The 24,160-nt window shown below is 43.4% G+C and overlaps 1 protein-coding gene across 1 annotated transcript; it reads left to right on the top strand.

Moving 5' to 3' along the window:
• The first annotated feature begins 257 nt into the window (after nucleotides 1–257).
• On the top strand, nucleotides 258–23,832 carry LOC135537448 (peripheral myelin protein 22-like). The gene is made up of 5 exons (XM_064963608.1): nucleotides 258–469; nucleotides 1,249–1,338; nucleotides 5,768–5,861; nucleotides 19,587–19,727; nucleotides 22,464–23,832. The coding sequence occupies exons 2-5, from the start codon at nucleotides 1,261–1,263 to the stop codon at nucleotides 22,619–22,621; spliced, it is 471 nt and encodes a 156-aa protein (XP_064819680.1). The 5' UTR covers nucleotides 258–469; nucleotides 1,249–1,260; the 3' UTR covers nucleotides 22,622–23,832.
• Nucleotides 23,833–24,160: the final 328 nt, after the last annotated feature.

Genomic DNA, 24,160 nt, shown 5'->3' on the forward strand with positions numbered 1-24,160 from the left:
TGTGTTTAGTTTTCTGTCCCTACAAAGAGTGTTTTTGGTGAAGGATTTTACAGCAGTGTGGGAATAACAAATTAAATGCCTATGGAAAAGAGACCAATTTGTTTATTTTCCACTCCAACCAGCCTTGTTAAAATGTCATCTACAACGACACACTGGCGAAGCAATTTCCAAGGAACGTTTCCCCTGAATACCACTGTGGGGTTGGTAGCAGCCTTTAGCCTGCTGTATAGTTCAGGAAAACAAACAGTTCCCAAATAATAGTTGGAGCGGGAGCCTAGCTGCAGTGACGAACCGACGTGCGTAGGGCGGTGTTCTCGCGTAAAGAAAAGCGTGCGTGTGGCTGTGGTACATCTGGAATAGTGCTTCTAGTATCTACAGCGGGATCTGTGCACTAGCTGGGATCGCTTCAACTCCTTCAACTCATTGACACTCATTTTTAAAGGGAAATTTACCACAGCCGTTGCTTTCTGTAAGTTGATACAATATGGAATCTTAATTTACCGTTTTTTCTTCTTTTTTCTTTCAAAGGATGAATATCCCGATAGTTTTATTGATTTCATTTCTCCTCCTCCCACTAACGGAATGTATCCGCTTTATTCTTGGAGTTTAATCAAGTTGGATTTATTTATTTTCATCTGATTGGCCCACAGCTGCGTTTTCATCAATTATTCGAATTTATTTTTAATAATTGTAATCGAATAGTTTTTGGGGGGAGTTTGTAGAATTCTTGAACGACTCATCGTTTCATTTTGTCTAGTAAATAACGGTCCACTCCAGACAGGCGCACAACCGAGCTGCGTTGGTGGAGTTCTCCACAGGCATATCGAGCTGTTTTGATCATGCATTGATTTGCATTTCGTTTTATATCTCAACTCGGCTACTCACTTGTCGTTTCAAAACGTGTATGGAAACTTTCTAAGTAGAGTGCGACTGTTGTTGATTATATATTGTATTTTTTCCCAAGGATGTGCTCTCTGCTGCATGAATAATATTGATGTACGTGTTTAATTGGTTGTAAATATTTTACATTGTTGGGACATTCCTCTAACTCCGTGCTTTTATCCACTCCAATGTTACGGGATTCATACTTTTCAATTTGAAGTAAACATTTGGGTTTGATGTGTAAATGTGGAAATGGCGCCACCTGGTGTCAATATGAAGTACCACTTCAAATAATTGATGCTGAATCAGTACGGTAGACCTCTGGTCTGATAACTGTGGTTCCTGTGTGTTTGTCCCCACGTGCAGATCTATCAGAAAATGCTGCTCATCCTGCTCGGAGTGCTCATCTTGCACCTCATCATCCTGGTCTTACTGTTTGTCTCAACAATTGCCAATGTGAGTAACTATGATATTGTTGTCTATACCCTACTATAATAGAATGTGAGTAACTATGATATTGTTGTCTATACCCTACTATAATACAATGTGAGTAGCTATGATATTGCTGCCTACTGTACTATAGCACTATGTGTGTTGTGTGTACTATAATGTGTGTGTGTGTGATGTGTGTGTGTGTGTGTGTGTGTGTGTGTGTGTGTGTGTGTGTGTGTGTGTGTGTGTGTGTGTGTGTGTGTGTGTGTGTGTGTGTGTCAGTGTAGTCAATAGGGGCTATCCAGGCTTGTTTAACCATCTGGGACAGGGCAGGGTCGCTTCAATTAACTGATGTGTCAGATCTGGGTTCAAATATTTCAGCATTTGACTGAACCTGAATCACGCCAGATGGGTGTGGTTGCTTGCACTTTTGGGACTACACTATATAATGTGATTGGTTCCATTGTGTCTAGACAAGCTGGATCAAGCAAAAGTTTTAGAAAGTAAACAAATACTATTTGAACCTGTGTGTGGTGATGGGTGTATGTAGTTTTACAATGGACCTGGGAACCAGTTGTCCTACTTTTAGCGGGCTATGCACATGTTGTGGTGGTGGTGGTGGGAGGGGGGGGGGTTCTTGTGAGTGGGTGTGTTTACCCAGGCAGCCCAATTCGGATCTTTGGGATCAATTATTTGCCCAAAAATATCTGAATTGGGCTGCCTGTGTAAACACACCCTTTGCGTGTGAGTTGAGTTCATTTAGTGTTCTGTGTTTTAAGGCTGTATCATAGATGTGTCTGGGTGTTCTGTGTTTTAAGGCTGTATCATAGATGTATCTGGGTGTTCTGTGTTTTAAGGCTGTGTCATAGATGTGTCTGGGTGTTCTGTGTTTTAAGGCTGTATCATAGATGTGTCTGGGTGTTCTGTGTTTTAAGGCTGTGTCATAGATGTGTCTGGGTGTTCTGTGTTTTAAGGCTGTATCATAGATGTGTCTGGGTGTTCTGTGTTTTAAGGCTGTATCATAGATGTGTCTGGGTGTTCTGTGTTTTAAATACAGACTATAGACCCCTTTCTGTGTTTCCAAACATTGCTGCACACAAGGTGGTGGCAGAACAAGGCAGAATTGGTATAGAACAGCAGCAGAACAAGGCAGAATTGGTATAGAACAACAGCAAAACAAGCCTGAATTACATGATGCTTACGAGTGCATTTCACACTCCCTTGGGATTAGAATTGGATTTTAAGACTCGTATGAATGTCCTGCTTAATATAATGTTTGTGTCCTTGTCGCAAATCAACTGCTTTACACTTTACAAAACACTTCAACTTCAACCAGTAAAATGGCTCTTTGGCTTTGCAAAAGATTATATCAATGAGCGTTAGCATTCTAGCTAACAACTGCTTAGCGACAAAAGATCATTGTAAGCAGCTGAGAACCCAATAAGTGATCTTGCTTAGAAGTAATTAACACGTATATCTAGGCTATGTTGAATGGGCATAGATGGAGATGGCTTTCTTACTGCAGCCAAGTGCATCTGTGTGTGATATCAGTGTGTCGTCTACTGAAACAGAGTCTATGGATGTGGCTGGGTGTTCTATGCGTAATGCTGTGTTGTGTTGTGGGTGTGTCGTTTATATTCATTGTGTTGTGTTGTGGGTGCGTCGTTTGTATTCATTGTCTTGTGTTGTGGGTGCGTCGTTTGTATTCATTGTCTTGTGTTGTGGGTGCGTCGTTTATATTCATTGTGTTGTGTTGTGGGTGCGTCGTTTATATTCGTTGTGTTGTGGGTGCGTCGTTTATATTCATTGTGTTGTGTTGTGGGTGCGTAGTTTATATTCATTGTGTTGTGGGTGTGTCGTTTATATTCATTGTGTTGTGGGTGTGTCGTTTATATTCATTGTGTTGTTTATTTTCATTGTGTTGTGTTGTGGGTGTGTCGTTTACAATTCATTGTGTGGTGTTGTTTATTTTCATTGTGTTGTGTTGTGGGTGTGTCGTTTATATTCATTGTGTTGTGTTGTGGGTGCGTCGTTTATATTCATTGTGTTGTGTTGTTTATTTTCATTGTGTTGTGGGTGTGTTGTTTATATTCATGGTGTTGTGGGTGTGTCATTTACATTCATTGTGTTGTGTGGTGGGTGTGTCGTTTATATTACATTTACATTTAAGTCATTTGGCAGACGCTCTTATCCAGAAAGACTTACAAATTGGTGAATTCACCTTATGACATCCAGTGGAACAGCCACTTTACAATAGTGCATCTAAATCATTTAAGGGGGGGGGGGGTGAGAAGGATTACTTTATCCTATCCTAGGTATTCCTTAAAGAGGTGGGGTTTCAGGTGTCTCCGGAAGGTGGTGATTGACTCCGCTGTCCTGGCGTCGTGAGGGAGTTTGTTCCACCATTGGGGGGCCAGAGCAGCAAACAGTTTTGACTGGGCTGAGCGGGAACTGTACTTCCTCAGTGGTAGGGAGGCGAGCAGGCCAGAGGTGGATGAATGCAGTGCCCTTGTTTGGGTGTAGGGCCTGATCAGAGCCTGGAGGTACTGCGGTGCCGTTCCCCTCACAGCTCTGTAGGCAAGCACCATGGTCTTGTAGCGGATGCGAGCTTCAACTGGAAGCCAGTGGAGAGAGCGGAGGAGCGGGGTGACGTGAGAGAACTTGGGAAGGTTGAACACCAGACGGGCTGCGGCGTTCTGGATGAGTTGTAGGGGTTTAATGGCACAGGCAGGGAGCCCAGCCAACAGCGAGTTGCAGTAATCCAGACGGGAGATGACAAGTGCCTGGATTAGGACCTGCGCCGCTTCCTGTGTGAGGCAGGGTCGTACTCTGCGGATGTTGTAGAGCATGAACCTACAGGAACGGGCCACCGCCTTGATGTTAGTTGAGAACGACAGGGTGTTGTCCAGGATCACGCCAAGGTTCTTAGCGCTCTGGGAGGAGGACACAATGGAGTTGTCAACCGTGATGGCGAGATCATGGAACGGGCAGTCCTTCCCCGGGAGGAAGAGCAGCTCCGTCTTGCCGAGGTTCAGCTTGAGGTGGTGATCCGTCATCCACACTGATATGTCTGCCAGACATGCAGAGATGCGATTTGCCACCTGGTCATCAGAAGGGGGAAAGGAGAAGATTAATTGTGTGTCGTCTGCATAGCAATGATAGGAGAGACCATGTGAGGTTATGACAGAGCCAAGTGACTTGGTGTATAGCGAGAATAGGAGAGGGCCTAGAACAGAGCCCTGGGGGACACCAGTGGTGAGAGCGCGTGGCGAGGAGACAGATTCTCGCCACACCACCTGGTAGGAGCGACCTGTCATGTAGGACGCAATCCAAGCGTGGGCCGCGCCGGAGATGCCCAACTCGGAGAGGGTGGAGAGGAGGATCTGATGGTTCACAGTATCGAAGGCAGCCGATAGGTCTAGAAGGATGAGAGCAGAGGAGAGAGAGTTAGTAACTTTAGCAGTGCGGAGCGCCTCCGTGATACAGAGAAGAGCAGTCTCAGTTGAATGACTAGTCTTGAAACCTGACTGATTTGGATCAAGAAGGTCATTCTGAGAGAGATAGCGGGAGAGCTGGCCAAGGACGGCACGTTCAAGAGTTTTGGAGAGAAAAGAAAGAAGGGATACTGGTCTGTAGTTGTTGACATCGGAGGGATCGAGAGTAGGTTTTTTCAGAAGGGGTGCAACTCTCGCTCTCTTGAAGACGGAAGGGACGTAGCCAGCGGTCAGGGATGAGTTGATGAGCGAGGTGAGGTAAGGGAGAAGGTCTCCGGAAATGGTCTGGAGAAGAGAGGAGGGGATAGGGTCAAGCGGGCAGGTTGTTGGGCGGCCGGCCGTCACAAGAAGCGAGATTTCATCTGGAGAGAGAGGGGAGAAAGATATTCATTGTGTTGTGTTGTGGGTGTGTTGTTTACATTCATTGTGTTGTGTTTTGGGTGTGTCGTTTACATGCATTGTGTTGTGTTGTGGGTGTGTCGTTTACATGCATTGTGTTGTGTTGTGGGTGTGTCGTTTACATGCATTGTGTTGTGGGTGTGTCGTTTACATGCATTGTGTTGTGTTGTGGGTGTGTCGTTTACATGCATTGTGTTGTGTTGTGGGTGTGTCGTTTACATTCATTGTGTTGTGGGTGTGTCGTTTACATGCATTGTGTTGTGTTGTGTTGTGTCATTTACATGCATTGTGTTGTGTTGTGGGTGTGTTGTTTACATGCATTGTGTTGTGTTGTGGGTGTGTTGTTTACATGCATTGTGTTGTGGGTGTGTTGTTTACATGCATTGTGTTGTGGGTGTGGGTGTGTTGTTTACATGCATTGTGTTGTGTTGTGGGTGTGTTGTTTACATGCATTGTGTTGTGGGTGTGTCGTTTACATGCATTGTGTTGTGTTGTGGGTGTGTTGTTTATATCCATTGTGTTGTGGGTGTGTCGTTTACATGCATTGTGTTGTGTTCCAGGCCTGGACTGTAGGAGGAACCAAGAGCACTGATCTGTGGTACAGCTGTCTCACTACTGACGCAGGACATCACTGCAGTTCTGCCAGCAACGAAGGTTTGTCCAAGACACTAGTACCAGAGATGGTGGATAAAGAGCATGTTTTACTCAGACCGTTGACCATTGAAAGAAGTGGACACGGTTCCTGTCTGTCTAAGTGCCTTTCCTCTACTGCATGAGCAGGCTTTTCCCACATGAGCTCACGATTCCTCTATAATATCTGTCATGCTGACTGTTCCTCTATAATATCTGTCATGCTGACTGTTCCTCTATAATATCTGTCATGCTGACTGACTGTTCCTCCATAATATCTGTCATGCTGACTGACTGTTCCTCCATAATAACTGTCATGCTGACTGACTGTTCCTCCATAATATCTGGTATGCTGACTGTTCCTCCATAATATCTGGTATGCTGACTGTTCCTCTATAATATCTGTCATGCTGACTGTTCCTATATAATATCTGTCATGCTGACTGACTGTTCCTCCATAATATCTGTCATGCTGACTGACTGTTCCTCCATAATAACTGTCATGCTGACTGACTGTTCCTCCATAATATCTGTCATGCTGACTGACTGTTCCTCTATAATATCTGTCATGCTGACTGACTGTTCCTCTATAATATCTGTCATGACTGACTGTTCCTCTATAATATCTGTCATGCTGACTGTTCCTCCATAATATCTGTCATGCTGACTGTTCCTCCATAATATCTTCATGCTGACTGTTCCTCTATAATATCTGTCATGCTGACTGACTGTTCCTCCATAATATCTGTCATGCTGACTGACTGTTCCTCCATAATACCTGTCATGCTGACTGACTGTTCCTCCATAATATCTGTCATGCTGACTGACTGTTCCTCCATAATATCTGTCATGCTGACTGACTGTTCCTCCATAATATCTGGCATGCTGACTGACTGTTCCTCTATAATATCTGTCATGACTGACTGTTCCTCTTATAATATCTGTCATGACTGACTGTTCCTCCATAATATCTGTCATGCTGACTGTTCCTCCATAATATCTGTCATGCTGACTGTTCCTCCATAATATCTGTCATGCTGACTGACTGTTCCTCCATAATATCTGTCATGCTGACTGACTGTTCCTCTATAATATCTGCCATGCTGACTGACTGTTCCTCTATAATATCTGTCATGACTGACTGTTCCTCCATAATATCTGTCATGCTGACTGTTCCTCCATAATATCTTCATGCTGACTGTTCCTCCATAATATCTGGCATGCTGACTGACTGTTCCTCCATAATATCTGGCATGCTGACTGACTGTTCCTCCATAATATCTGTCATGCTGACTGACTGTTCCTCCATAATATCTGGCATGCTGACTGTTCCTCTATAATATCTGTCATGACTGACTGTTCCTCTATAATATCTGTCATGCTGACTGACTGTTCCTCCATAATATCTGTCATGCTGACTGACTGTTCCTCCATAATATCTGTCATGCTGACTGACTGTTCCTCTATAATATCTGTCATGCTGACTGACTGTTCCTCCATAATATCTGTCATGCTGACTGACTGTTCCTCCATAATATCTGTCATGCTGACTGACTGTTCCTCTATAATATCTGCCATGCTGACTGTTCCTCTATAATATCTGTCATGCTGACTGTTCCTCCATAATATCTGTCATGCTGACTGACTGTTCCTCCATAATATCTGTCATGCTGACTGTTCCTCCATAATATCTGTCATGCTGACTGACTGTTCCTCCATAATATCTGTCATGCTGACTGACTGTTCCTCCATAATATCTGTCATGCTGACTGACTGTTCCTCTATAATATCTGTCATGCTGACTGACTGTTCCTCTATAATATCTGTCATGCTGACTGACTGTTCCTCCATAATATCTGTCATGCTGACTGACTGTTCCTCCATAATAACTGTCATGCTGACTGACTGTTCCTCCATAATATCTGTCATGCTGACTGACTGTTCCTCCATAATATCTGTCATGCTGACTGACTGTTCCTCCATAATATCTGTCATGCTGACTGACTGTTCCTCTATAATATCTGTCATGCTGACTGTTCCTCTATAATATCTGTCATGCTGACTGACTGTTCCTCTATAATATCTGGTCATGCTGACTGACTGTTCCTCCATAATATCTGTCATGCTGACTGACTGTTCCTCCATAATATCTGGCATGCTGACTGTTCCTCCATAATATCTGTCATGCTGACTGACTGTTCCTCCATAATATCTGTCATGCTGACTGTTCCTCCATAATATCTGTCATGCTGACTGACTGTTCCTCTATAATATCTGGCATGCTGACTGACTGTTCCTCCATAATATCTGGCATGCTGACTGACTGTTCCTCCATAATATCTGTCTGACTGACTGTTCCTCTATAATATCTGGTCATGCTGACTGACTGTTCCTCTATAATATCTGTCATGCTGACTGACTGTTCCACCTATGATATCTGTCATGCTGACTGTTCCTCCATAATATCTGTCATGCTGACTGTTCCTCCATAATATCTTTATGCTGACTGACTGTTCCTCATAATATCTGTCATGCTGACTGTTCCTCTATAATATCTGGCATGCTGACTGACTGTTCCTCCATAATATCTGTCATGCTGATGTTCCTCTATAATATCTGAATCACTGTTCCTCCATAATATATTTATGCTGACTGACTGTTCCTCATAATATCTGTCATGCTGACTGACTGTTCCTCTATAATATCTGGCATGCTGACTGACTGTTCCTCTATAATATCTGGCATGCTGACTGACTGTTCCTCCATAATATCTGGCATGCTGACTGATCTGTTGACTGTTCCTCCATAATATCTGTCATGCTGACTGACTGTTCCTCTATAATATCTGGCATGCTGACTGACTGTTCCTCCATAATATCTGTCATGCTGACTGTTCCTCCATAATATCTGGCATGCTGACTGTTCCTCCATAATATCTTTTATGCTGACTGACTGTTCCTCATGCTGTCACTGACTGTTCCTCCATAATATCTGTCATGCTGACTGTTCCTCTATAATATCTGGCATGCTGACTGACTGTTCCTCTATAATATCTGGCATGCTGACTGACTGTTCCTCTATAATATCTGGCATGCTGACTGTTCCTCCATAATATCTTATGCTGACTGACTGTTCCTCCATAATATCTGTCATGCTGACTGACTGTTCCTCTATAATATCTGGCATGCTGACTGACTGTTCCTCTATAATATCTGGCATGCTGACTGACTGTTCCTCTATAATATCTGGCATGCTTACTGACTGTTCCTCTATAATATCTGTCATGCTGACTGACTGTTCCTCCATAATATCTGGCATGACTGACTGTTCCTCTATAATATCTGTCATGCTGACTGTTCCTCCATAATATCTGTCATGACTGACTGTTCCTCTATAATATCTGTCATGCTGACTGTTCCTCTATAATATCTGGCATGCTGACTGACTGTTCCTCCATAATATCTGGCATGCTGACTGTTCCTCCATAATATCTTCATGCTGACTGTTCCTCCATAATATATGTCATGCTGACTGTTCCTCTATAATATCTGTCATGCTGACTGTTCCTCCATAATATCTGGCATGCTGACTGACTGTTCCTCCATAATATCTGGCATGCTGACTGTTCCTCTATAATATCTGTCATGCTGACTGACTGTTTCTCCATAATATCGGTCATGCTGACTGATTGTTCCTCCATAATATCTGTCATGCTGACTGACTGTTCCTCCATAATATCTGTCATGACTGACTGTTCCTCCATAATATCTGTCATGCTGACTGACTGTTCCTCCATAATATCTGTCATGCTGACTGACTGTTCCTCCATAATATCTGGCATGCTGACTGTTCCTCTATAATATCTGTCATGCTGACTGACTGTTCCTCTATAATATCTGGTCATGCTGACTGACTGTTCCTCCATAATATCTGTCATGCTGACTGACTGTTCCTCATAATATCTGGCATGCTGACTGTTCCTCCATAATATCTGTCATGCTGACTGACTGTTCCTCCATAATATCTGTCATGCTGACTGTTCCTCCATAATATCATCATGTGAGATGTCAGGACTGTTCCTCTCCCTCTATCAGGCATGCTGACTGACTGTTCCTCCTTAATATCTGGCATGCTGAATGACTGTTCCTCCATAATATCTGTCTTGCTGACTGTTCTCTATAATATCTGGTCATGCTGACTGACTGTTCCTCTATAATATCAGGCATGCTGACTGACTGTTCCATCCATTATACCTAGCTGACTGTTCCTCCATAATATCTGTACCTAGAGTTCCTCATAATATCTGTATGCTGACTGTTCCTCTATAATATATGTCATGCTGACTGTTCCTCATAATATCAGGCATGCTGACTATCTTATTCCTAGAATAATATCTGGCATGCTGACTGACTGTTCCTCTATAATATCTGGCATGCTGACTGACTGTTCCTCCATAATATCTGTCATGCTGACTGACTGTTCCTCCATAATATCTGGCATGCTGACTGACTGTTCCTCCTAGAGGTCAAATATCATTATCCACTGTTCCAAACTATCTTATGCTGAGGTTCCTCCATAATATCTGTCATGCTGACTGACTGTTCTACTATAATATCTGGCATGCTGACTGACTGTTCCTATCATAATACCTAGAGGTCATGCTGACTAGCATGTTCCTCCATAATATCTGGCATGCTGACTTATCTATGCTGACTGACTGTTCCTCCATATCTGACATGCTGACTGTTCCTCTATAATATCTATGTCTGACTGACTGTTCCTCTATAATATGACATGCTGACTGACTGTTCCTCCATAATATCTCATGCTGACTGTTCCTCTATAATATCTGTCATGCTGACTGACTGTTCCTCCATAATATCTGCCATGCTGACTGACTGTTCCTCTATAATATCTGGCATGCTGACTGACTGTTCCTCTATAATATCTGGCATGCTGACTAAATCTGTTCCTCCATAATATCTGGCATGCTAGACTGTTCATGTTATAATATCTGTCATGCTGACTGACTGTTCCTCCATAATATCTGGTTATATGCATGTTGGGGAGTGAAGGCTTACATTCAATCTGTACAAGTAACTGTTCAAAATAATATCTGTCATGCTGACTGTTCCTCAATAATATCTGTCATGCTGACTGTTCCTTTATAATATCTAAATGATGACTGACTGTTCCTCCATAATATCTGGCATGCTGACTGTTTACATAATATCTGACATTCTGACTTTTCCAATGATATCAAATTATCTGAAAAAAGGTCAAGTTTAAATTTGTTCCTCTGATAGTATCTGACCACATGACTGTTCCTCCATAATATGCTGACTGATGTTCCTCCATAATATCTCATGCTGACTGTTCCTCTATAATATCTGTCATGCTGACTGACTGTTTCTCCATAATATCTATCATGCTTTGATGACTGACTGTTCCTCCATAGATGCTTCTGTCATGCTGACTGTTCCTCCATAATATCCTCCAAATATATCTGTCATAATATCTGCATGCTGACTGTTCCTCCATAATATCTCACACCAGATGGGGAAAGCTTGCTCTGGTCTCCAACAAGAAAACATGAGCCAGTGAGATGTCAGGCCCTGGGGAATGATCCCTCTGCCGGCCAATAAGTAGACCAGAGTGGCCCCGCCCCCACCAGACAACATGAGGGTGTGGGGTTTCTTGCTTTTCTACCGTCTCTGGTAGCACTATCCACTATCCACCTAGAGGTCAAACAATCCACCTAGAGGTCAAACCATCATTATCCACCTAGAGTTTTTCAAACTATCATGCATATCTACCTAGAGGTCAAACTATCATTATCCACCTAGAGGTCAAACTATTATTATCCACCTAGAGGTCAAACAATCATTATCCACCTAGAGGTCAAACAATCATTATCCACCTAGAGGTCAAACTATCATTATCCACCTAGAGGTCAAACTATCATTATCCACCTAGAGGACAAACTATCACTATCCAGCTAGAGGCCAAACTATCATTATCCAGCCTAGAGGTCAAACTATCATTATCCAGCTGAGGTCAAACTATCATTATCCACCTAGAGGTCAAACTATCATTATCTACCTAGAGGTCAAACTATCATTATCTACCTAGAGGAATAACTATCATTATCTACCTAGAGGTCAAACTATCATTATCTACCTAGAGGACAAACTATCACTATCCAGCTAGAGGTCAAACTATCATCATCTACCTAGAGGTCAAACTATCATTATCTACCTAGAGGTCAAACTATCATTATCTACCTAGAGGTCAAACTATCACTATCCAGCTAGAGGACAATAGTGATACTGCATTCTGTTTTTGTAGCCAACACTCTCATCCAATCTCTATCAAATAATGAGATTTTACATGATGACAGCTCCAGCTCTGTTATCAGTTAATCAGCCAATCAAATTCATTCATATAGCCCATTTTACAGCAACATTTGTCACAAAGTGCTTTACAGGCACTGTAGATTAGGTTAGAGAGTAAACCAGCCTGCCACCTATCAGGAGTTAGGTGTTCATGTTTTGATATGTTGTGCTACTTTATGTTATGTATAAATCAGGTTAGGTTATATGCAGCGTTGGGGAGTGAAAGCTTACATTCAATCCGGTACAAGTAACAGATTACAAAAAAACTAACTGTAATCTGTAACTTTACCAGCAAAAACATTGTAATCAGATTACAGATCATTTTGGTAAACTAAATGATTACTTCTAGGATTACTTTTAAATTCAGAAAGGATTGTTTGTGTAACAAAATCTTTGACACCGTTCTGTTTTCTCAATGATATTCAAATTAGCTTTGAAAAAAGGTGCAAGTTTAAATTTGTTCCGTCTGAGTGAGTCTGACCACAAGACAGAGACCACTATGATGTCAGAGACCACTCTGGTTGATGTCAGAGACCACTCTGGTTGATGTCAGAGACCACTCTGATGTCAGAGACCACTGGTTGATGTCAGAGACCACTATGATGTCAGAGACCACTATGATGTCAAGACCACTATGATGACACACCAAATGGGTTTGATGGATCATGGGGAAAGAGCAGGAATGGGATTTTGTTAGCCTACAGTCCAAACTGTCTTCCAATGGTGCGACTCCTCTGGTTGTATCCAATGATGATCCAACCTGAATAAACGGTTGGAGGTCAGGATGACAGCAGTGGTGTATGTCACGGTGATACTGATATCACTTATTAATGATATGTCATGTTAGCCATCTGGTGTGAATCACATTGCTGCCCTCTCATTTAGTTATTTGAGCCGTACGGATTGTGGTTGTTGTGGATTGCTGTTCACCAATGTATTTTAACCCAATAACGGTTGAATTGAAGAAGTTTAAGCTGCCTATCAATCATTGTTTTTGCAACCACCAATGCATGAAGTGCTCTTGCAACAGCTGCAAAGAGCGGATCCCAGCCTGTGGAATAACAGTCTGAGGTGGATCCCAGCCTGTGGAATAACAGTCTGTGGTGGATCCCAGGCTGTGGAATAACAGTCTGTGGTGGATCCCAGCCTGTGGAATAACAGTCTGAGGTGGATCCCAGCCTGGTGGAATAATGTCATGGTGGATCCCAGCCTGTGGAATAATGTCTGTTGGACCTCCTCTGGTTGTATGTCAGTTAGGTGGATCCCAGCCTGTGGAATAACAGTCTGAGGTGGATCCCAGCCTGTATGTCATGTTAACTCCTCTGGTTGGATCCCAGCCTTGGATAACCTCTGGGTGGATCCCAGCCTGTGGAATAACAGTCTGAGGTGGATCCCAGCCTGTGGAATAACAGTCTGAGGTGGATCCCAGCCTGGTGGAATAACAGTCTGAGTTGGATCCCAGCCTGGTGGAATAACAGTTGAGGATCCCAGCTCTGATTGTATGTCATAAGACCTCCTCTGGTTGTATGTCATGTTAGCCTGGAATAACAGTATGTCATGTTAGCCTCCTCTGAATTGTCTGTCATGTTAGACCTCCTCTGGTTGTGTGTCATGTTAGACCTCCTCTGGTTGTATGTCTGTTGTCTCCTCTGGTTGAATGTATGTTAGACCTCCTCTGGTTGTAGCCTGTGAATAACACTTCTGATTGTATGTCCCATGTTAGCCTGTCTGGTTGTCATGTCATGTTAGACCTCCTCTGGTTATATGTCATGTTAGACCTCCTCTGGTTGTGTCATGTTAACAGTCTCTGGTTGTAAGTCATGTGGAATAACTCCTCTGGTTGTATGTCATGTAGACCTCCTCTGGTTAGTATGTCATGTTAGATTAGCCTGTGTTAGGTATGTCATGTTAGATCCTAGCTCTAGTGGAATAGATTAGGTATGTCATGTTAGATTAGATTGTGGGTTAGATTCTGGTTATGTCATGTTATCCAAAAGCCTCTATGTACAGTCATGTTAGATACAGCCTTTGGATGTCATGTTAACAGTCTGGTTGTATGTCATGTTAGACCTCATGTGGTTGTAACATGTCTGGTTGTATGTCATGTTAGACCTCCTCTGGTTGTATGTCATGTTAGACCTCCTCTGGTTGTATGTCATGTTAGACCTCCTCTGGTTGTATGTCATGTTAGACCTCCTCTGGTTGTATGTCATGTTAGACCTCCTCTGGTTGTATCATCATGTTAGACCTCCTCTGGTTGTATGTCATGTTAGACCTCCTCTGGTTGTATGTCATGTTAGACCTCCTCTGGTTGTATGTCATGTTAGACCTCCTCTGGTTGTATGTCATGTTAGACCTCCTCTGGTTGTATGTCATGTTAGACCTCCTCTGGTTGTATGTCATGTTAGACCTCCTCTGGTTGTATGTCATGTTAGACCTCCTCTGGTTGTATGTCATGTTAGACCTCCTCTGGTTGTATGTCATGTTAGACCTCCTCTGGTTGTATGTCATGTTAGACCTCCTCTGGTTGTATGTCATGTTAGACCTCCTCTGGTTGTATGTCATGTTAGACCTCCTCTGGTTGTATGTCATGTTAGACCTCCTCTGGTTGTATGTCATGTTAGACCTCCTCTGGTTGTATGTCATGTTAGACCTCCTCTGGTTGTATGTCATGTTAGACCTCCTCTGGTTGTATGTCATGTTAGACCTCCTCTGGTTGTATGTCATGTTAGACCTCCTCTGGTGTCATGTTAGACCTCCTCTGGTTGTATGTCATGTTAGACCTCCTCTGGTTGTATGTCATGTTAGACCTCCTCTGGTTGTATGTCATGTTAGACCTCCTCTGGTTGTATGTCATGTTAGACCTCCTCTGGTTGTATGTCATGTTAGACCTCCTCTGGTTGTATGTCATGTTGTTAGACCTCCTCTGGTTGTATGTCATGTTAGACCTCCTCTGGTTGTATGTCATGTTAGACCTCCTCTGGTTGTATGTCATGTTAGACCTCCTCTGGTTGTATGTCATGTTAGACCTCCTCTGGTTGTATGTCATGTTAGACCTCCTCTGGTTGTATGTCATGTTAGACCTCCTCTGGTTGTATGTCATGTTAGACCTCCTCTGGTTGTATGTCATGTTAGACCTCCTCTGGTTGTATGTCATGTTAGACCTCCTCTGGTTGTATGTCATGTTAGACCTCCTCTGGTTGTATGTCATGTTAGACCTCCTCTGGTTGTATGTCATGTTAGACCTCCTCTGGTTGTATGTCATGTTAGACCTCCTCTGGTTGTATGTCATGTTAGACCTCCTCTGGTTGTATGTCATGTTAGACCTCCTCTGGTTGTATGTCATGTTAGACCTCCTCTGGTTGTATGTCATGTTAGACCTCCTCTGGTTGTATGTCATGTTAGACCTCCTCTGGTTGTATGTCATGTTAGACCTCCTCTGGTTGTATGTCATGTTAGACCTCCTCTGGTTGTATGTCATGTTAGACCTCCTCTGGTTGTATGTCATGTTAGACCTCCTCTGGTTGTATGTCATGTTAGACCTCCTCTGGTTGTATGTCATGTTAGACCTCCTCTGGTTGTATGTCATGTTAGACCTCCTCTGGTTGTATGTCATGTTAGACCTCCTCTGGTTGTATGTCATGTTAGACCTCCTCTGGTTGTATGTCATGTTAGACCTCCTCTGGTTGTATGTCATGTTAGACCTCCTCTGGTTGTATGTCATGTTAGACCTCCTCTGGTTGTATGTCATGTTAGACCTCCTCTGGTTGTATGTCATGTTAGACCTCCTCTGGTTGTATGTCATGTTAGACCTCCTCTGGTTGTATGTCATGTTAGACCTCCTCTGGTTGTATGTCATGTTAGACCTCCTCTGGTTGTATGTCATGTTAGACCTCCTCTGGTTGTATGTCATGTTAGACCTCCTCTGGTTGTATGTCATGTTAGACCTCCTCTGGTTGTATGTCATGTTAGACCTCCTCTGGTTGTATGTCATGTTAGACCTCCTCTGGTTGTATGTCATGTTAGACCTCCTCTGGTTGTATGTCATGTTAGACCTCCTCTGGTTGTATGTCATGTTAGACCTCCTCTGGTTGTATGTCATGTTAGACCTCCTCTGGTTGTATGTCATGTTAGACCTCCTCTGGTTGTATGTCATGTTAGACCTCCTCTGGTTGTATGTCATGTTAGACCTCCTCTGGTTGTATGTCATGTTAGACCTCCTCTGGTTGTATGTCATGTTAGACCTCCTCTGGTTGTATGTCATGTTAGACCTCCTCTGGTTGTATGTCATGTTAGACCTCCTCTGGTTGTATGTCATGTTAGACCTCCTCTGGTTGTATGTCATGTTAGACCTCCTCTGGTTGTATGTCATGTTAGACCTCCTCTGGTTGTATGTCATGTTAGACCTCCTCTGGTTGTATGTCATGTTAGACCTCCTCTGGTTGTATGTCATGTTAGACCTCCTCTGGTTGTATGTCATGTTAGACCTCCTCTGGTTGTATGTCATGTTAGACCTCCTCTGGTTGTATGTCATGTTAGACCTCCTCTGGTTGTATGTCATGTTAGACCTCCTCTGGTTGTATGTCATGTTAGACCTCCTCTGGTTGTATGTCATGTTAGACCTCCTCTGGTTGTATGTCATGTTAGACCTCCTCTGGTTGTATGTCATGTTAGACCTCCTCTGGTTGTATGTCATGTTAGACCTCCTCTGGTTGTATGTCATGTTAGACCTCCTCTGGTTGTATGTCATGTTAGACCTCCTCTGGTTGTATGTCATGTTAGACCTCCTCTGGTTGTATGTCATGTTAGACCTCCTCTGGTTGTATGTCATGTTAGACCTCCTCTGGTTGTATGTCATGTTAGACCTCCTCTGGTTGTATGTCATGTTAGACCTCCTCTGGTTGTATGTCATGTTAGACCTCCTCTGGTTGTATGTCATGTTAGACCTCCTCTGGTTGTATGTCATGTTAGACCTCCTCTGGTTGTATGTCATGTTAGACCTCCTCTGGTTGTATGTCATGTTAGACCTCCTCTGGTTGTATGTCATGTTAGACCTCCTCTGGTTGTATGTCATGTTAGACCTCCTCTGGTTGTATGTCATGTTAGACCTCCTCTGGTTGTATGTCATGTTAGACCTCCTCTGGTTGTATGTCATGTTAGACCTCCTCTGGTTGTATGTCATGTTAGACCTCCTCTGGTTGTATGTCATGTTAGACCTCCTCTGGTTGTATGTCATGTTAGACCTCCTCTGGTTGTATGTCATGTTAGACCTCCTCTGGTTGTATGTCATGTTAGACCTCCTCTGGTTGTATGTCATGTTAGACCTCCTCTGGTTGTATGTCATGTTAGACCTCCTCTGGTTGTATGTCATGTTAGACCTCCTCTGGTTGTATGTCATGTTAGACCTCCTCTGGTTGTATGTCATGTTAGACCTCCTCTGGTTGTATGTCATGTTAGACCTCCTCTGGTTGTATGTCATGTTAGACCTCCTCTGGTTGTATGTCATGTTAGACCTCCTCTGGTTGTATGTCATGTTAGACCTCCTCTGGTTGTATGTCATGTTAGACCTCCTCTGGTTGTATGTCATGTTAGACCTCCTCTGGTTGTATGTCATGTTAGACCTCCTCTGGTTGTATGTCATGTTAGACCTCCTCTGGTTGTATGTCATGTTAGACCTCCTCTGGTTGTATGTCATGTTAGACCTCCTCTGGTTGTATGTCATGTTAGACCTCCTCTGGTTGTATGTCATGTTAGACCTCCTCTGGTTGTATGTCATGTTAGACCTCCTCTGGTTGTATGTCATGTTAGACCTCCTCTGGTTGTATGTCATGTTAGACCTCCTCTGGTTGTATGTCATGTTAGACCTCCATGTTAGACCTCCTCTGGTTGTATGTCATGTTAGACCTCCTCTGGTTGTATGTCATGTTAGACCTCCTCTGGTTGTATGTCATGTTAGACCTCCTCTGGTTGTATGTCATGTTAGACCTCCTCTGGTTGTATGTCATGTTAGACCTCCTCTGGTTGTATGTCATGTTAGACCTCCTCTGGTTGTATGTCATGTTAGACCTCCTCTGGTTGTATGTCATGTTAGACCTCCTCTGGTTGTATGTCATGTTAGACCTCCTCTGGTTGTATGTCATGTTAGACCTCCTCTGGTTGTATGTCATGTTAGACCTCCTCTGGTTGTATGTCATGTTAGACCTCCTCTGGTTGTATGTCATGTTAGACCTCCTCTGGTTGTATGTCATGTTAGACCTCCTCTGGTTGTATGTCATGTTAGACCTCCTCTGGTTGTATGTCATGTTAGACCTCCTCTGGTTGTATGTCATGTTAGACCTCCTCTGGTTGTATGTCATGTTAGACCTCCTCTGGTTGTATGTCATGTTAGACCTCCTCTGGTTGTATGTCATGTTAGACCTCCTCTGGTTGTATGTCATGTTAGACCTCCTCTGGTTGTATGTCATGTTAGACCTCCTCTGGTTGTATGTCATGTTAGACCTCCTCTGGTTGTATGTCATGTTAGACCTCCTCTGGTTGTATGTCATGTTAGACCTCCTCTGGTTGTATGTCATGTTAGACCTCCTCTGGTTGTATGTCATGTTAGACCTCCTCTGGTTGTATGTCATGTTAGACCTCCTCTGGTTGTATGTCATGTTAGACCTCCTCTGGTTGTATGTCATGTTAGACCTCCTCTGGTTGTATGTCATGTTAGACCTCCTCTGGTTGTATGTCATGTTAGACCTCCTCTGGTTGTATGTCATGTTAGACCTCCTCTGGTTGTATGTCATGTTAGACCTCCTCTGGTTGTATGTCATGTTAGACCTCCTCTGGTTGTATGTCATGTTAGACCTCCTCTGGTTGTATGTCATGTTAGACCTCCTCTGGTTGTGTGTCATGTTAGACCTCCTCTGGTTGTATGTCATGTTAGACCTCCTCTGGTTGTATGTCATGTTAGACCTCCTCTGGTTGTATGTCATGTTAGACCTCCTCTGGTTGTATGTCATGTTAGACCTCCTCTGGTTGTATGTCATGTTAGACCTCCTCTGGTTGTATGTCATGTTAGACCTCCTCTGGTTGTATGTCATGTTAGACCTCTTGTTGTATGTCATGTTAGACCTCCTCTGGTTGTATGTCATGTTAGACCTCCTCTGGTTGTATGTCATGTTAGACCTCCTCTGGTTGTATGTCATGTTAGACCTCCTCTGGTTGTATGTCATGTTAGACCTCCTCTGGTTGTATGTCATGTTAGACCTCCTCTGGTTGTATGTCATGTTAGACCTCCTCTGGTTGTATGTCATGTTAGACCTCCTCTGGTTGTATGTCATGTTAGACCTCCTCTGTCTCCTCTCTGCAGACTGGATCCAGGCGGTTCAGGCCCTCATGGTCCTGTCAGTGCTGTTCTGCCTCTTCTCTCTGGTCTTCTTCATGTGTCAGCTCTTCACCCTGGTCAAAGGAGGACGCTTCTTCTTCACCGCCGTCTTCCAGATCCTCGCCAGTGAGTACGACCACTTATAAAGGCTTAATGAATCCTTCATAACCTCTTCATAAAGGCCTACATAGACACTTCATAAAGTTGTTGGTCTTGTTGGCCAGTGAGTACGACCACTTCTAAGGCTTAATGAATCCTTCATAACCTCTTCATAAAGGCCTACATAGACACTTCATAAAGTTGTTAGTCTTGTTGGCCAGTGAGTACGACCACTTCTAAGGCTTAATGAATCCTTCATAACCTCTTCATAAAGGCCTACATAGACACTTCATAAAGTTGTTGGTCTTGTTGGCCAGTGAGTACGACCACTTCTAAGGCTTAATGAATCCTTCATAACCTCTTCATAAAGGCCTACATAGACACTTCATAAAGTTGTTGGTCTTGTTGGCCAGTGAGTACGACCACTTCTAAGGCTTAATGAATCCTTCATAACCTCTTCATAAAGGCCTACATAGACACTTCATAAAGTTGTTGGTCTTGTTGGCCAGTGAGTACGACCACTTCTAAGGCTTAATGAATCCTTCATAACCTCTTCATAAAGGCCTACATAGACACTTCATAAAGTTGTTGGTCTTGTTGGCCAGTGAGTACGACCACTTCTAAGGCTTAATGAATCCTTCATAACCTCTTCATAAAGGCCTACATAGACACTTCATAAAGTTGTTGGTCTTGTTGGCCAGTGAGTACGACCACTTCTAAGGCTTAATGAATCCTTCATAACCTCTTCATAAAGGCCTACATAGACACTTCATAAAGTTGTTGGTCTTGTTGGCCAGTGAGTATCACATCACATCGCCCCGATTGTCTAATCTAGCCGGGTCCCCCGGTTTATACAAATTTGTCTTATATTGGTGTCAACTAACAATGTTGGTGAGAAGAGGGATTGGATGTTGTTCTGCGGGGCTTACCACCCAGGCAGGAAAATGATCTGGGGGAAAACTGAATCTGTAAAAGACAGACATGTTATAGCTCAGGTCAAAGTGGGAGGCGGCCCCATGTGACCACGAGGGTTGTTTAACTGTCTCAGTATTAGGCCCCTTACTATGAGGGTTGGTTAACTGGCTCAGTGTTAGGTCCTATACTATGAGGGTTGGTTAACTGTCTCAGTGTTAGGTCCCTTTCTACGAGGGTTGGTTAACTATCTCAGTGTTAGGGTCCTTACTACGAGGGTTTGTTAACTGTCACAGTATTAGGCCCTATACTACGAGGGTTGGTTAACTGTCTCAGTGTTAGGTCCTATACTATGAGTGTTGGTTAACTATCTCAGTGTTAGGTCCCTTTCTGCGAGGGTTGATTAACTATCTCACTGTTAGGTCCCTTACTACGAGGGTTGGTTAACTGTCTCAGTGTTAGGTCACTTACTACGAGGGTTGGTTTACTATTTCAATGGAAGGTCCCTTAAAATGAGGGTTGTTTAACTGTCTCAGTGTTAGGTCCCTTAAAATGAGGGTTGGTTAACTATCTCAGTGTTAGGTCCTATACTATGAGGTGTGGTTTACTGTCTCAATTTTTGGTCCCTTACTATGAGGGTTGGTTTACTGCCTCAATGTAACGTCCCTTTCAAAATGTGCCTTCCTATGAGGGTTGGTTAACTGTGCCTTCCTATGAGGGTTGGTTAACTTCCTCAGTTATGTGCCTTCCTATGAGGGGGTTAACTTCCTCAAAGTTATGTGCCTTCCTATGAGGGTTGGTTAATGTTTGGTGCCTTCCTACGAGGGTTGGTTTACAAAGTTATGTGCCTTCATTGTTAGTTATGTGCCTTCCTGAGGGTTGTTAACTTCCTCAAAGTTATGTGCCTTCCTATGAGGGTTGGTTAACTTCCTCAAAGTTATGTGCCTTCCTATGAGGGTTGGTTAACTTCCTCAAAGTTATGTGCCTTCCTATGAGGGTTGGTTAACTTCCTCAAAGTTATGTGCCTTCCTATGAGGGTTGGTTAACTTCCTCAATGTTAGGTGCCTTCCTATGAGGGTTGGTTAACTTCCTCAAAGTTAGGTGCCTTCCTATGAGGGTTAGTTTACTGTCATAATCTCTTAGTTGGAACCAAACTACATCTTGTGCTAGATATCTAACTCAATTTGCTTTAGTGGGTAGAGGTGGCTGGATTCAAAAATGCATTTTCTGCACACGGGCATGGAAACTAGCAGATTCAGCCCCTCCCCAATATAGAGCTTAACCAAGTCTGTTACAAAATATTAGGTGTGTCAACTTGGATGAAATTGGATAAAACTAGCAATGCCTTTTTTCTGCTCTCTCTCTCTCTCTCTCTCTCTCTCTCTCTCTCTCTGTCCCTCTCTCTCTCTCTCTCTCTCTCTCTCTCTCTCTCTCTCTCTCTCTCTGTCCCTCCCTTTTCTCTCTCTCGTCTCTCTCTGTCCATCCCTGCTCTCTCTCTCTCTCTCTCTCTGTCTCTGTCTCTCTGTCTCTCTCTCTCTCTCTCTCTCTCTCTCTCTCTCTCTCCCTCTCTCTCTCTCTCTCTCTCTCTCTCTCTCTCTCTCTCTCTCTCTCTCTCTCTCTCTCTCTCTCTCTCTCTGTCCCTCCCTCTTTCTCTCTCTCTCTGTCTCCTCTCTCTCTCTGTCTCCTCTCTCTCTCTGTCTCTGTCTCTCTCTGTCCATCCCTGCTCTCTCTCTCTCTCTCTCTCTCTCTCTGTCTCTGTCTCTCTGTCTCTCTCTCTCTCTCTCTCTCGTCTCTCTCTGTCCCTCCCTGCTCTCTCTCTCTCATCTGTTCTTTTCCTCCCCCTCTCTCCAGGTCTGTTTGTGATGTGTGGAGCTATAATCTACACGGTAATGAGTCCGGATGGGGAAGAGGATGCTGCGTTTGGCTTTGCCTACATCCTGGCCTGGGTGTCCTTCCCTCTGTGTCTGGTCAGTGGTCTCATCTACATCGTACTGAGGAAGAGGGAATGAGAGAGGGAGGGAGGCTGAGGTTAAGACCTCACACCACCACCAGCAGAACACAGCGCTGTGCCCCAGGGTTGGGGTCAATTCCATTTGAATTCCAGTCAATTCAGGAAGAACACTGACATTCCAGTTCTCTTCAATGCTTCTTAATGAGGTTAACTTTCTGAATTGATATAAATACAAATGGAATTGACCCCAACCATGCTGTGCCCACTGACCACCAGAGGAGGCTGGTGAGGGGAGGATAAATGGCTCACATAGTGTTTTTTTCCATCAAATACTTTGAGTATTCGATTAGATTGAGTGTTTGCACTTTTGGGATTATTCCATTGGTTTCATTGTGCCAGGCAAGCTCCATCAAGCCCAGCTAAGGCATTTGTAGGGAAAACAAATCATATTTGAACCCAAGTCGACATTATACATACCAATCACAGGTGGTCATGACTAAAGTGGAATCAGTGAATGGTTTCAAATACATCAAAAAACATGGAAACCATGGAAACCGTTCAATATGCGCAGTTCCATCTTTTATTATGAGCCATCCTCCCCTCAGCAGCCTCCCCTGACAGCCACGTGTGAGTAAACTACAGAGGAGAACAGACAGTCCATGTTACAGTGTAAAGATGTACATAGTGTCTATGGTTGTAGACATATTTATAACATTTTTTACATGACCTTTTGTACATAGTGTTGTTGAGCTCAGTTCAGTGTCAGAGCTGTTTTTTTTCCATATTTTCTCCTCTGTGCCAAAGAGATGAAGCTGTGATATCAGCTTTTAGTAAAAAAGACCAAATGTTTAAAGCCTTTTAAACATTTATTTTTGCTTTACTATAGTGTAGTGTCAATTCCTAGCTTGTCATCGTCAAGCCAAACAAGACCAGTCCATATATAGTTGTCAAGAAGGCAAGAACAGACTGGCGATCAGGCTACTCAAATCCTTCAGACAAAAGTGAATCCCTAAACAACATCAGTTTTCTTGATGAAGGAAAATGAGGATGTGTCTCAGTAGAACCAACATGCTAATTGTGTTAATAACCATTATGACTCTGTCTCTGTCCTGTATCGTCTGTGAAGATTCTGAGGTGAAAATGGTGTTCTGCTTCAGCCGTTCTGCTACTGTATATCCTACTTGCTGATGTTGTTATTCCTTCATTTTAACGATGCTTGAATTGTAAAGCCTACTTGTTTTGTGTTGCCATTAAATGATTTGAACAGTGTTACTGACTGGGGTCCCTTTTCTGTGAAAATCTGTGAAAAGAAACCTTCTGTTTTTACGTCTATATTCCGATAAATAACACCGTTGAAAGAAGGTCTACTTGCTTGGCATGCAGCCAGGTCACACGTGATACAAGTCAGTATTCCACGTCCGTCCGTGTCTGAGGGCATCAGGGGATGACGTGGAAACCCACCACTACAGGAGTGAGCCGTCTAACCTTCAAGTAGGTTTTTCTGGGGCTCTGGGGACGGGGACGGACGTCTGCCTCTGGATCCTCTGGTTGCATGTTTCAATCCAGTGATGGAAAGTTGTTTTTGACATTTTTGTTC

The sequence above is a fragment of the Oncorhynchus masou genome, unplaced genomic scaffold (genome assembly GCF_036934945.1).
Source record: "Oncorhynchus masou masou isolate Uvic2021 unplaced genomic scaffold, UVic_Omas_1.1 unplaced_scaffold_781, whole genome shotgun sequence".
NCBI classification, from domain to species: Eukaryota; Metazoa; Chordata; class Actinopteri; order Salmoniformes; family Salmonidae; genus Oncorhynchus; species Oncorhynchus masou.